The following is a 14736-nucleotide window of genomic DNA, read 5'->3' on the forward strand; positions in this document are numbered from 1 at the left end:
CAGTAGAAAACTGGATGCATTTAGGGAGAGAATCAACAAAAGGCTAAAAGGATTGTAAGCCTCTTTCACCAAAGGGCCAGAAGATATAAAAAAAGAAAGTTTTTACAGTTTTGAATTCATTAACTGAAGTAAAAAATACACTAGCAGAAACCAGCAGGAGATCAGATAATACAAAAATAAAAATACAGACCAGTGATCTGGAAGATAAGGATAGTAGAAGTCACTCAATCAGAATAGCAAAAGGGAAAGAAAACAAAATAAATAAGAAGAGGGCTCATGAGGGGTCCCAGCTCCTCTGGCAGCAGGAGGAGCAGCAGTGGACAGGCAGCCCAGCTTCTGGATTTCTCTCAGCCCCCACAGTGTGCGCCCGACAAGGGCAGCTCCGCATAGAGGACAGCAAAGGAAGACTCCAAGAGGAGAGCTTGGAGGTTGCCATCTAAACCTGCTCCTCCAAAAGTGGAAACAGAGCCAAAAAAGGCAGCAGGATGGGATACATCTTCGGACAGAAAAGTGCAAACAAAACGGAAAGGGGGAGCGAAGGGAAAACAGGCAGAAGTGACTAAACCTCTGGTTGGAGGTTTGCCTGCATAAAATGGAGAAACTGAAAATGAGGACAGCCCAGACTCTGAGGAAGCAGGAAAGAAAGAAGCTATGTGTGGTTAACATCACACACCGGGTCCTATCGGTGGTCCCTGTCTACCTTCTCGTTCAATCCAGATGAATATTTTTATTAATTAGTTTGTAAATGCAAGTTTTTTTTAGCAGTTCTAGTAGTATTTTTAAGAAAGGGAATCCCACTTCATTTTTAAAGTGTAAGTGCTTGTTTTCTTTAAATTGGAGTATAGTTGATTTACACTGTTGGGTTAGTTTCACGTGTATAGCGAAGTGAATCAGTGTATATGCATGTATACATATACATAGATCCACTCTTTTCTAGATTCTTTTCCTATATAGGCCATTACAGAGCACTGAGTAGAGTTCCCTGTACTATAGAGTAGGTCCTCATTAGTCATCTATTTTATATAAAGTATGTGTCTTTGTCAACCCCAATATGTTCCCCCCTTCCCCGCTGGTAACCGTAAGTTTGTTTTCTACATCTGTGACTCTATTTCTGTTTTGTAAATAAGCTTATTTGTACCATTTTTAAAGATTCCACACATAAGTGATATCATATGGTATTTGTCTTTCTCCGTCTGACGTTACTCAGTATGACAATCTCTAGGTCCATCCATGTTGCTGTTGTAAACAATTTGCTGGTTGCTTTGTTTGTTTCTTTTTTTGGTCCAATCAGAAATAGTGGGATATTGAATATGGGAAATTTTGATTGTGTTAGGTGTCAGCTTAATATTCCATAGATGGGGTAGCTTTTATATCCTATGATACAAAGAATACCAAATGACAGTTTGGAGTCAGTTGTGCATTTAATGCACAAAACTTGAATACTTTTTTTTTTTTTTGGCTGTGGCACATGGCATGCAGGATCTTAGTTCCCCGAGCAGGGATCGAACCCATGCTCCCTGTATTGGGAGCACAGAGTTTTAACTACAGGACCACCAGGGAAGTCTCACTGAACACTTTACTTCTCTTCCCATGTTGATTTTGGGTAGAATTATTTCCTAAAACAAACCACTCCTTGATCTTGGCTATCCTGGTCAGAATTTTGTGCACTCTGTACCATCTTTCTTTGGTCATGGTAGTCCAATTTTCCTAGTAACTTTGTTAATGTGCTGTGAATTCATCAAAAACTTGAAAAACTTGAGTAGATTTTGTATATAATATCAAATTGTGAATTAGTGGGACTTATGACATAACAGACCCACTCCAGTGTTCTTGCCTGGAGAATCCCAGGGACGGGGGAGCCTGGTGGGCTGCCGTCTATGGGGTCGCACAGAGTCGGACACGACTGAAGTGACTTAGCTTAGCTTATGACATAACAGCACATCAACATTTGAAGATATTGGTACTTGTATCCTGTTAAGGAAAATTTGCCTCGACCTTTTCAGCTGGAAAGTCACTGGAATAACTATTCAGAAAGAATCACATCTACATGATTTTTTAGATTTTTCGGTATGTATATTAAGAATTGTGTACAAATTGAAATGTCTGTGTCCTGATCCTCAAAACAACCAGTAAAATCTCAGTCATGAAAGAAAAGAAAACAAAAGTGAGGATAGCAAAAGGACCACTGAGAGAACGTCAAGGGGAGGAACAGTCACATAAAAGAGGTCCCAGAACAAGAAAGAGAAAGGGACAGAAAGCTTATTTGAAGAGATAATGGCTGAAAGCTTCCCTAATCTGGGGCAAAGGAATCAGATAACCAAGTCCAAGAAGCCCTGAGTCCCAAACAAGATGTACCCAAAGAGACCCCCACTAATTAAATTGTCAAACTATCCCACAGGCCTCATGGCCAAAAAAAAAACACCCAGAACATAAACAACAGAAGTGGGTTTCCTGGTGGTTCAGTGGTGAAGAATCCACCTGCCAATGCAGGATACATGGGTTTGGTCCCTGGTCCAGGAAGGGATCCCTGATCCCTTAGTTGCTGTGAAGCAACTAAGCCTGTGGGCCACAACTACTGAGCCCGAGAGCAGCAACTCCTGAAGCCCGTGAGCCCTGGAAACCATGCTCCGCAACAAGGCAGGCCACGGCCACGAGAGACCCGAGCACCGCAACCAGTGAGTGGCCCTTACTCTCCGCAGCTAGAGAAAGCCCACACGGCAATGAAGACAGCACAGCCAAAAACTAAAAGGTAAAGGGTTACCCTTTTTGCTTTGGGGATGCTGATAAGACTCTGATTCCTATTCTAAGTGCTGGTTACTCAGATGTGCTCAGTTTGTGAAAACTGAGCTGTACACCTACAATATGTGAACTTATTTGTATGTATATTATGCTTCAGTTTTTAGGTCTCTCCTCTAGTGTCTTTCTCCTCCCTAGAGACAACTTCTATAACCAGTTTCTACGTCCTTCCTGAGTTATTTTAAGCATATAAAAGTTTATATCTTTTAAAATATATATATTATATTATGCATATTACTTATATATGTATGTGTGTGTGTAAGTCGCTCAGTTGTGTCCGACTCTTTGAGACCCCATGGACTGTAGCCCACCAGGCTCCTCTGTCCATGGGATTCTCCAGGCAAGAATACTGGAGTGGGTTGCCATGCCCTTCTCCCAGGGATTTTCCCAACCCAGGGATCAAACCCAGGTCTTCTGCATTACAGACAGATTACTTACTGTTTGAGCTACCCGGGAAACTCCATTTATATACATATGTATGCAAAAGCTTTTCTACTACACTTGATAAAGGCTTGAGAAAGAACAACAACAACAACAAAGACACAAATTGGAAAACATAAACTAAATGAAAGCACTGAATTGAAATACAAAGGGTAAAACAAATTAGATAAAAGTAAAACATCATCATCGGAGAAGGCAATGGCACCCCACTCCAGTACTCTTGCCTGGAAAATCCATGGACAGAGGAGCCTGGTAGGCTGCAGTCCATGGGGTCGCTAAGAGTCGGACATGACTGAGCGACTTCACTTTCACTTTTCTCTTTCATGCATTGGAGAAGGCAATGGCAACCCACTCCAGTGTTCTTGCCTGGAGAATCCCAGGGACGGCGGAGCCTGGTGGGCTGACGTCTATGGGGTCACATAGAGTCGGACACGACTGAAGTGACTTAGCATTAGCATTAGCAAAACATCATCATAGAGTCCAGTTGTTTCTAAACATCGCTGCTCATTAGAATTACATCTGCAATTTTGGAGAAAAAACCAGTACCTGGGCATTTGTATTTTTCAAAAAATTCCAAGATAATTCTAATGTACTTTTGGATTTTAAAAAGTGATTACAGGTTTTTTTTTTAATTAAATGGTAGTTTTAGTGATATAGAATTCTATTATTTTCTGTTGACCAATCATGATACAATGGTATTAAAATGAGTAATAGTTACATAATCACAGTAGTAAAAAATGTTTATCAGTTTTCACAATCAATAGCCAGACAAAAAAATAAAAGATAATTTCAATTGCAAGCCATAATAGAAACATGATTAACCTAACAATTTAACGTAATTATGTACAATTTGGGGAGTTAAGTACAGTGATGTTGTAGGTGGAAGTGCATACATGTACACATTTTCATCCACTCAGCCAGTCTATGACTTTTGGTTGGTGCATCTAATTCATTTATATTTAAGGTAATTTTCGATATGTATGATCCTATTACTATTAATTACTTTTTTTTTTTAGGTCTTTTTCTTCTCTTGTGTTTCCTGCCTAGAGAAGTTCCTTTAGCATTTGTTGTAAAGCTGGTTTGGTGGTGCTGAATTCTCTTAACTTTTGCTTGTCTGGAAAGCTTTTGATTTCTCCAGCAAATCTGAACAGGAGTCTTGCTGGGTTGAGTATTCTTGTCTAACCTAAGTGTTTTAGAATTTAGAACTACAATTGATTCTAGAATTAAAAAGGATTCTAATTTTAAATGGCGTGTGTTAAATGTTGGAGGAGTCACAACTCCAGTGATCACTACACTGCAGACAGTGATTCTTCCTATCAATTATCAACCGATTCTTATGGATTCATCAGCTATGATTTGTATAGCAGATAGAAGCATTTTAGATGGCAAAATGCAGCTGGTAACTTACAGAGTTGTAGCTAAAACATTCAACAATAACAGTTACTGTAACATGATCATTGTAAGAGCTTGACAGTGGGCTGGAGATAGAGGGCTGAGGGCTGCTAGGAAGGTAATGTGGAAGAGTATCAATGAGTGGGAGCTGTGAATAAGTTTCTCCTAAACTGTATGGGTGAAAGTATTGTAATTATAGTCCAAATCAAACATATGTTTTTTATTATATGCCCTTAATTGATAAGTCAGGGAATCTGTTGCACTTCTATGTCTTAAGCTGAAGGTAACTTGTTCTTCAAACCGGTCTTATAATATGACCTTAGAAAATCACCTTTAAAATAAATTGCTTTGTGAGTTTTATTGGAATGTTGGATTTACCCTCTAGAGTTGGGACCTGAGTAACTGGGTGGAAAGTTGAAATAAACAGTCCCCGCTGGGCAAGTGTCCCAGACTTGGGTTGAACAAGCAGTACTTTAGGACACGCACATCTGTGGGTTTTCATTCAGTTGCCTCCCAGGTCCCTAACCCTGCATTCCTTGGCCCTGGCATTTGAGCCTGTTTAACCACTGCTATTCAGCCCTTGTTGTCCGATGTGTGAATTTCTCTGCCGTGGTTTCACAGAGGTTGAAGCATAGTGTTGGAAGTGAGACAGACATCGGCTTATAGTTCTGGCCTCACTACTCCCTAGACACAGGAAGTTGGGTAATGCAAAAAGTCTCCAAGCCTCAATTTTCTCACCTGGAAAATGGAGACTAAAACCCTCATCTTGTGTGACTCTGCAGATTACATAACTATAAAACTCCCGCTGCCATGCCTGGCACACTGTAAATGGTGATTACGACTACGTTATTATTATTAAACCCAGGTGTCCATTACTGGTTCCTTTTTGCTACGTGAATCCCTTAGGTAACAAGTTTTTATCTTTTCACTTTGTGTGTCAGTCTTTAGTGGCTGTATTTTCCTCCTGCTGCTGCTGCTGCTAAGTCGCTTCAGTCGTGTCCGACTCTGTGCGACCCCATAGACGGCAGCCCACCAGTCTCCCCCGTCCCTGGGATTCTCCAGGCAAGAACACTGGAGTGGGTTGCCATTTCCTTCTCCAATGCATGAAAGTGAAAAGTGAAAGGGAAGTTGTTCAGTCGTGTCCGACTCTTAGCGACCCCATGGACTGCAGCCCACCAGGCCCCTCTCTCCATGGGATTTTCCAGGCAAGAGTACCAGAGTGGGTTGCCAGTGCCTTCTCCATATTTTCCTCCTACTGAATCCATATTCCAGAGGCCGCCTCCCTGGGAGCCCCTTCTTTTGTGGCACTTGGGCTGAGCCCTCACCTGCCTCCAGGCCCAGCGGACAGCCCAGCTCCTATGCACTGCTGACTCACAGAGCTGCTGGTGTCTAGTCACTTCTTCTCGCTAGCTGACTGGCTTGAGTAAATTATTTCAAGCTTTCTAGGTCTCAGTTTCCTCATCTGTGAAAAGAACTGTACCTGCTTCATGTGATTGTTGTGAAGATTTAATAGATAACTACATTAAAAGGGTCTAGAATACAAAGCGCTCCATAGCACTTGCCAGTATGACTCACATTTAGGTAAAGAGTACCCAAGCTTGGCACTTATGCACTTCTCTCTTCTCAGCCCAGGGTTCCCTCAAAATGTAGAGCTGTTTTCAGGACCTAACTGCATGTCCCTCCACTATCTGGACACTGCTTGTACCCCCATGTGAGAATCCCTGCCTTCTCCACATCCTGCCACAAATATTGCTGGCAGACGCTGGCAGGAGAGTGAGGAATGAGTAATACTTTTTTCCCCAAACATACTGTCTGTGAGGAACAGTGTACTGGGGCCACCCTGTTGGCCTCCTACCTAAAATAGGATAAAACTCATGGAACCAAGTAAAACAGTTACCTTATTCTTCCTGAATTTCATCATCTCTCTTTCCTCATTGCCACTAGTAAACACAGATCAACCATCTACAAGAAAAGGACAGTGCAAGATTCCTACCCACTGAGTCTGTGGGCTGCAAAGTGTGCCACGGATAAAAAGAGTCAGGGGTGTAACTCAGGAGTGTGAACTTCTATTGTATCCATGGGGTAAATTGGTTACCTGAACTATAACTGTTCAAGTTCCACAATAAAGCAATGAATTGAACTGCTGAACTACAAGTAACCTGAGAGAAACAAGTCAAAAAAAGATTGGATTTTGACTGAGAACTATAAATAAAACACATCACTGGTTTATAAACTGCTCAGCGCTAGTGGTAAAGAACCTGCCTGCCAATGCAGGAGTCGTAAGATGCAGGTTTGATCCCTGGGTTGGGAAGATCCCCTAGAGAAGGGAATGGCAACCCACTCCAGTATTCTTGTCTGGAGAACCCTTTGGATAGAGGCGTCTGGTGGGCTACAATCCATGGGTTTGCAAACAGTCGGACATAATGGAAGTGACTTAGGACAGCATAGCAATAGCACCCTCCACACTGGGCTTGGAAATCAAGTATGAAAGAAAGAGTTAGTCGCTCAGCATGTCCAACTCTTTGTGATCCCATGGACTGTAGCCCACCAAGATTCTCTGTCCATGGGATTCCCCAGGCAAGAATACTGGAGTGGGTTGCCATGCCCTTCTCCAGGGGATCTTCCCGACTCTAGGATCAAACCCAGATCTCCCTCACTGAAGACAGATTCTTTACCGTCTGAGCCACCAGGGAGCAGGGGGAAATCAAGGGTATCAGGATCTTACTTCTCAGGCCTCCGTGCCTTGAATAGTATTTGGCTTGTGGCAGTAAGCTGTTCCTGCTCTGCAGTCCTGGCTTCAAGCCTCCCACAGGGAGGTTCCTTTTAATGCTCCAAATCCCTTCCAGGGCCACTGTCAATATTTTCAAAAGCAAGATAATGATTATTAGTTTCTACTGTTTTTAGCACAGAGTGTTTTTAAACTATTTACCTGGTGATTATTTTTCTCAGATTTGGATGGAGACTTATTTGAGTTAATTACACTACCCAAAGACTTTAGCATTTGTTTAATGTGTAATTCCAGTTCATTTGTTCAATTATTTCCTATGCAGTTAAACATCTACAGTGCTACTAATTTAACTTCCCCTGAAGAAAGAGATGAAAAGTCATTAAAGAAACCAACATCAAAACACAGAGAAATTAGGAATATGTAATAGGTAAAACGTGGACTTCATTGGTCAGTCTTATCTGATTCTGATTTAACTTCTAGAAGCACAAAATATTTCCAAAGATAACATAACCTAAAGTTACCAGATTAACTCCTCCAGTAGATCCTACAATCTTTTAAACTAGATGCTGGTTAATCTTCCCCTTGAAACAGTAAACTAACTGGAAAACATCACGGCAAAATATTTGTAACGTAATGTCTATTAAGAGGAGGTGGCAAGAATACACAGAAGAACTGTACAAGAAAGATCTTCATGAACCAGATAATCATGAAGGTGTGATCACCCACCCTCACCTAGAGCCTGACATCCTGGAATGTGAAGTCAGGTGGGCCTTAGGAAGCATCACTACGAACAAAGCTAGTGGAGGTGATGGAATTCCAGTTGAGCTATTTCAAATCCTAAAAGATGATGCTGTGAAAGTGCTGCACTCAATATGCCAGCAAATGTGGGAAACTCAGCAGTGGCCAAAGGACTGGAAAAGGTCAGTTTTCATTCCAGTCCCAAAGAAAGGTAATACCAAAGAATGTTCACATTATCACACAAGTGCACTCATCTCACACACTAGTAAAGTAATGCTTAGGATTCTCTAAGCCAGGCTTCAGCAATATGTAAACCATGAACTTCCAGATGTTCAAGCCGGTTTTAGAAAAGGCAGAGGAACCAGAGATCAAATTGACAACATCTGCTGGATCATTGAAAAACCAAGAGAGTTCCAGAAAAACATCTATTTCTGCTTTATTGACTATGCCAAAGCCTTTGACTATGTGGATCACAATAAACTGTAGAAAATTCTGAAGGAGATGGGAATACCAGACCACCTGACCTGCCTCCTGAGAAACCTGTATACAGGTCAGGAAGCAACAGTTAGAACTGGACATGGAACAACAGACTGGTTCCAAATAGGAAAAGGAGAAGGTCAAGGCTGTATATTGTCACCCTGCTTATTTAACTTATATGCAGAGTACATCATGAGAAATGCTGGGCTGGAAGAAGCACAAGCTGGAATCAAGATTGCCAGGAGAAATATCAATAACCTCAGATATGCAGATGACACCACCCTTATGGCAGAAAGTGAAAAAGAACTAACGAGCCTCTTGATGAAAGTGAAAGAGGAGTGTGAAAAAGTTGGCTTAAAGCTCAACATTCAGAAAACTAAGATCATGGCTTCTGGTCCCATCACTTCATGGGAAATAGATGGGGAAACAGTGGAAACAGTGGCTGACTTTATTTTTCTAGACTCCAAAATCACTGCAGATGGTAACTGCCGCCATGAAATTAAAAGACACTTACTCCTTGGAAGGAAAGTTATGACCAACCTAGATAGCATATTCAAAAGCAGAGACATTACTTTGCCAACAAAGGTCCGTCTAGTCAAGGCTATGGTTTTTCCAGTAGTCATATATGGATGTGAGAGTTGGACTATAAAGAAAGCTGAGCGCCAAAGAATTGATGCTTTTGAACTGTGGTGTTGGAGAAGACTCTTGAGAGTCCCTTGGACTGCAAGGAGATCCAACCAGTCCATCCTAAAGGAGACCAGTCCTGGGTGTTCATTGGAAGGACTGATGTTGAAGCTGAAATTCCAATACTTTGGCCACCTGATGTGAAGAGCTGACTCATTTGAAAAGACCCTGATGCTGGGAAAGATTGAAGGCAGGAGGAGAAGGGGACGACAGAGGATGAGGTGGGTGGATGGCATCACCGACACAACGGACATGGGTTTGGGTGGACTCCGGGAGTTGGTGATGGACAGGGAGGCCTGGCATGCTGCGGTTCATGGGGTCGCAAAGAGTCCGACATGGCTGAGGGACTGAACTGAACTGAATGTCTACTCATTGCACAAGGCAAGTTAGGGTCCTAAATCCTGATACTGTCAATAAGTGTTGGCTTAGTAATGATTTGCACTGGGCTTTTCTATGTATCTTAAAATCACATGTTTACATTTGGGGAGTCAGTTAACAAGTATTTAGTGAGAATTTACTGTGTAGAAAACTGTGACCCAAGTTAAACAAAGAAGTGAATTCAGGTAAGTGCCGTTAAGTTGGTTTTCCCATTTCTGAAGCTACAAATGTTAATATCCAATATTCTCCATAGACGTAAGGTTTCCTATGGCAAACACACTGACATGACCCCTCCAGAAAGGAGTCTATAGCAGGTAATGACTGGGGGCACAGCCTTTGGGATCTGAGGAGATCTGGGTTTCAGTCCCTTCTCTACCACCTACCAGTTTTATGACTTTGGGCAAATCATTTAATCCAGTATGTGTCAGTCCTCTCACGGGGATGACAATAATATCTACCTTGAAGGATTGTTGTTGCATTTGGATGAAATGGACATAAGTGCTTTGTACGCAATAAATAGTAGCTTTTTTTTTTTTTTTTTACAGAGACAATGATTTTCCTGTCCAAGCATGGACTGAGACTCTGTTTCCAGAGGCACAGTCATTGAAGTGACTCACTGAACTGACTCCTTCTCTGCTCCTGAATGGAGTGGCTGAAGCTATCTGTCAAGATTAGTTCCCCCCTCCTTTCTAAAGACCTTCAAGGAAGTCTCCACAACTTCCTTCTGCCAAGACCTTACAAAATTCAAGCTGTTTCTAATATCTAACCCAAATCTTCTCTTAACTGATCAAGGCAGTTTCCTCTTTTGCCCTGTGTAGACATAGAAAAGGGTAATAAACTCTCAGATGAAGGAGTCCACAAACATTTATTCAATACTCTCTGTGACACCCTATGCAACACTAAGGAAATACGTTTCGATTTATTCCATATTGTGGGAAGGTCTGGTAAATAGAAAACAGGTAAAAATCCAGAGGCAGGGACTTCCCTGGTGGTCCTGTGGATAAGACTCCGTGCTCCCAATGCAGTTGGCTGAATTCTATCCCCGGTCAGGGAACTAGATCTCACATGCCACAACTAAGAGTTCATATACAGCAACTAAGACCCAGTACAGCTAAATAAATAAATATGAAAAAAAAAGATCTGGGGGCAAAACTCTGTAGAAAACCCATCTCAAATTAGATGGAAAGATTGTACCAATCTAATTTCGTTTGCTCTTTCAGATGCAAGCACAACTTGATAGAAACAATCTGTTGCTGTTGTTGTTTATTCCCTAAGTCACGTCCAATTTTTTGCAACCCCTTGGACTGTAACCCACCAAGCTCCTCTGTCCTTGGGATTTCCCAGGCAAGAATACTGGTGTGGGTTGCCATTTTCTTCTCCAGGGGATCTTCCTGACACAGGGATCAAAGCCGAGTCTCCTGAATCGGCAGGAGGATGCTTTACTGCTGAGCCAACAGGGAAGCCCTAACAGAGAAAGTACCTGAAACACGAATGCATATGCCCAGAAACACCTGGGTGAGAAAAGAAAACTCTCAAAGCAGAATACTGTTAGTCACAAGCATTTATTGTACTTGGGGATAGAGGCTGCTGGGATAAATAGCGTGATTTTGAGCAGATAGGATATTTTTGGATGAAAATGTTATGGAAAGTGATACATTCTCCTGGAGGAAAAGAGGACGAGCAAGAAGTATGAATACCCATTGAAGCAGCGGCATCTTTAAAGGGAGCTTCAGCCTCTAAGCTCTGGGCAAACGCTTTCCAGGTGGAGAAAGGAAGACAAGGAGGGGGAGGGGTGGAGCTGGCCAGAGAGACCTCTGCTGGCAGCTTAACCTGAAAAGAGAAGCAGGCACAGAGAGAAGCCAGGAGAAAAGAATTAAGTCCTTTCTGGAAGGTAGGAATATTATAGAGATTCTTTTCTTTCTCCTCTTTTCTTGCCTCCAAGCCTATTCTACTCAGAAATCTTTTTAGGTGTGTTTTTATCCTGAATTTGAAAGCTACAGAACAAAGTCTTTATGCTGAAAATTTTGGCCGATGGGATCTGACCTGGTCCGACAGAGAAGGCTGCCCTTTAAAAACATTTTTGTTTCCTTCAGCTGTCTCCAGACTGTGAATAATGAACATTAGACCTTGAGAAGCCAGCTTAGAAACATACTGTCCATGCTTCCTTTGTGTAAACGTGGTCAGAGGAAGAAAATTTCAAGTCATTTAAACTTTTGTTTGGTGACTTCTGAGCTCTGTAATTATCTCTTTTTTTTTTTTTGGTAATTATTTTAACATGCTTTTGGTGTCTAGTAAGTTCCTTGTATATTGCAGGTACAAAAACATTTTTGTTGAATGTGTTAATGAATAGCAAAAATATCCGCAATTGCTGGGTAACGTTTTACATTTCTTAAATTTATACTAAACATAATAAACCAGACTCAAAGTAAGTTTGCATGCATTCAGGCACATATAGACACAAATGAATGTGTCTGGTACCACACTCCCAAAATTAATCAGGAAATAGAATGTTGTGTAAGAGAAAACTAGTAAGCTTCATTCATCAAATTTTTCACGACCACCATAAACTCTGCTAGTTTTAGCCAGAAAAATACAAAAAACCCTAGCAACTTAAAAACATTAAATTAGTACATTAATTTACTCCTGTGTGGTTCTCTTACAGAATTTTTTGAAATGTAGATATTGTTTTAAAATCAATGGCAAAATGAATGCAATAGTCCTGTAATGCATGCCTCATAAACCTACCTCTTCTTTTAAAAAAATTGGAAGGAGGGGGAAAATTTCAGGGAACCACTAAAAATACATGAATTATCAGTTCAGTTCAGTTCAGTCGCTCAGTCTGACGACTCTTCGCGACCCCATGAATTGCAGCACGCCAGGCCGCCCTGTCCATCACCAACTCCTGGAGTTCACTCAGACTCACGTCCATCGAGTCAGTGATGCCATCCAGCCATCTCATCCTCTGTCGCCCCCTTCTCCTCCTGCCCCCAATCTCTCCCAGCATCAGAGTCTTTTCCAATGAGTCAACTCTTCACATGAGGTGGCCAAAGTACTGGAGTTTCAGCTTTAGCATCATTCCCTCTAAAGAACTCCCAGGGCTGATCTCCTTCAGAATGGACTGGTTGGATCTCTTTGCAGTCCAAGGGACTCTCAAGAGTCTTCTCCAACACTACAGTTCAAAAGCATCAAATCTTCGGTGCTCAGCCTTCTTCACAGTCCAACTCTCACATCCATACATGACCACAGGAAAAACTATAGCCTTGACTAGACAGACCTTTGTTGGCAAAGTAATGTCTCTGCTTTTGAATATGCTATCTAGGTTGGTCATAACTTTCCTTCCAAGGAGTAAGTGTCTTTTAATTTCATGGCTGCAGTCACCATCTGCAGTGATTTTGGAGCCCCCAAAAAGAAAGTCAGCCACAGTTTCTCCATCTATTTCCCATGAAGTGATGGGACCGGATGCCATGATCTTCGTTTTCTGAATGTTGAGCTTTAAGCCAACTTTTTCACTCTCCTCTTTCACTTTCTTCAAGAGGCTTTTTAGTTCCTCTTCACTTCTGCCATAAGGGTGGTGTCATCTGCATATCTGAGGTTATTGATATTTCTCCCTGCAATCTTGATTCCAGCTTGTGTTTCTTCCAGTCTAGTGTTTCTCATGATGTACTCTGCATATAAGTTAAATAAGGAGGGTGATAATGTACAGCCTTGACGTTCTCCTTTTCCCATTTGGAACCAGTCTGTTGTTCCATGTCCAGTTCTAACTGTTGCTTCCTGACCTGCATATAGATTTATCAAGAGGCAGGTCAGGTGGTCTGGTATTCCCATCTCATGAAGAATTTTCCACAGTTTGTTGTGATCCACACAGTCAAAGGCTTTGGCATAGTCAATAAAGCAGAAATAGATGTTTTTCTGGAACTCTCTTGGTTTTTCGATGATCCAGAAGATGTTGGCAATTTGATCTCTGGTTCCTCTGCCTTTTCTAAAACAAGCTTGAAGATCAGGAAGTTCACAGTTCACGTATTGCTAAAGCCTGGCTTGGAGAATTTTGAGTATTACTTTACTAGCGTGTGAGATGAGTGCAATTGTGTGGTAGTTTGAGCATTCTTTGGCGTTGCCTTTCTTTGGGATTAGAATGAAAACTGACCTTTTCCAGTCCTGTGGCCACTGCTGAGTTTTCCAAATTTGCTGGCATATTGAGTGCGGCACTTTCACAGCATCATCTTTCAGATTTGAAACAGCTCAACTGGAATTGCATCACCTCCACTAGCTTTGTTCATAGTGATGCTTTCTAAGGCCCACTTGACTTCACATTCCACGATGTCTGGCTCTAGGTGAGTGATCACACCATCGTGATTATCTGGTTCATGAAGATCTTGTTTGTAGAGTTCTTCTGTGTATTCTTGCCACCTCTTCTTAATATCTTCTGCTTCTGTGTTAGCTAAATTCTTTACTTATCCAGAAAGTTACATGGTGGTGGTCAGCCATTTAGTTGCTAAGTGAAAGTAAAGTGAAGTCTCTCAAGTCGTGTCCAACTCTTTGCGACCCCATGGACTGTAGCCCACCAGGCTCCTCTGTCCATAGAATTCTCCAGGCAAGAGTACTGGAATGGGTTGCCATTTCTTCCTCCAGGGGGTATTCCCGACCCAGGGATTGAACCCTGGTCTCCCGCATTGCACTCAGACACTTAACCGTCTGAGCCACCAGGGAAGCTCAGACCCTCATGGACTGTAGCCCACCAGGTTCCCCTGTCTATTAGATTTCCCAGGCAAGAACACTGGAGTAGGCTGCCATTTCCTTCTCCAGGGCATCTTCTGACCCAGGGATTGACCCACATCTCCTGTATTACAGGGCTTCCCAGGTGGTGTTAGTGCTAAAGAACCTGGCTGCCAATGTAGGAGATGTAAGAGATTTGAGTTTGATCCCTGGGTTGGGAAGATCCCTTGGAGAAGGAAATTGTAACCCACTCCAGTATTCTTGCCTGGGGAATCCCATGGACAGAGGGGCCTGGTGGTCTACAGTCTATGGGGTCGCAAAGAGTCGGACACAACTGAGCACTGAGCGCACACACACACTTCTGTATTACAACTGGTCTCCTGCACTGC

At 42.2% G+C, this 14736-nt stretch overlaps 1 protein-coding gene across 1 annotated transcript in view; it reads right to left on the reverse strand.

The window, feature by feature from the left end:
- The window catches only part of C15H11orf97 (chromosome 15 C11orf97 homolog), a 38864-nt gene that overhangs the window by 11379 nt on the left and 12749 nt on the right, over positions 1-14736 (reverse strand). Inside the window, exon 3 of the mRNA XM_070803354.1 lies at positions 7355-7480. Coding sequence (XP_070659455.1) covers positions 7355-7480 — 126 coding nt within the window. The remainder of the gene's footprint in view (positions 1-7354; positions 7481-14736) is intronic.

Source organism: Bos indicus, chromosome 15 (genome assembly GCF_029378745.1).
Source record: "Bos indicus isolate NIAB-ARS_2022 breed Sahiwal x Tharparkar chromosome 15, NIAB-ARS_B.indTharparkar_mat_pri_1.0, whole genome shotgun sequence".
NCBI classification, from domain to species: Eukaryota; Metazoa; Chordata; class Mammalia; order Artiodactyla; family Bovidae; genus Bos; species Bos indicus.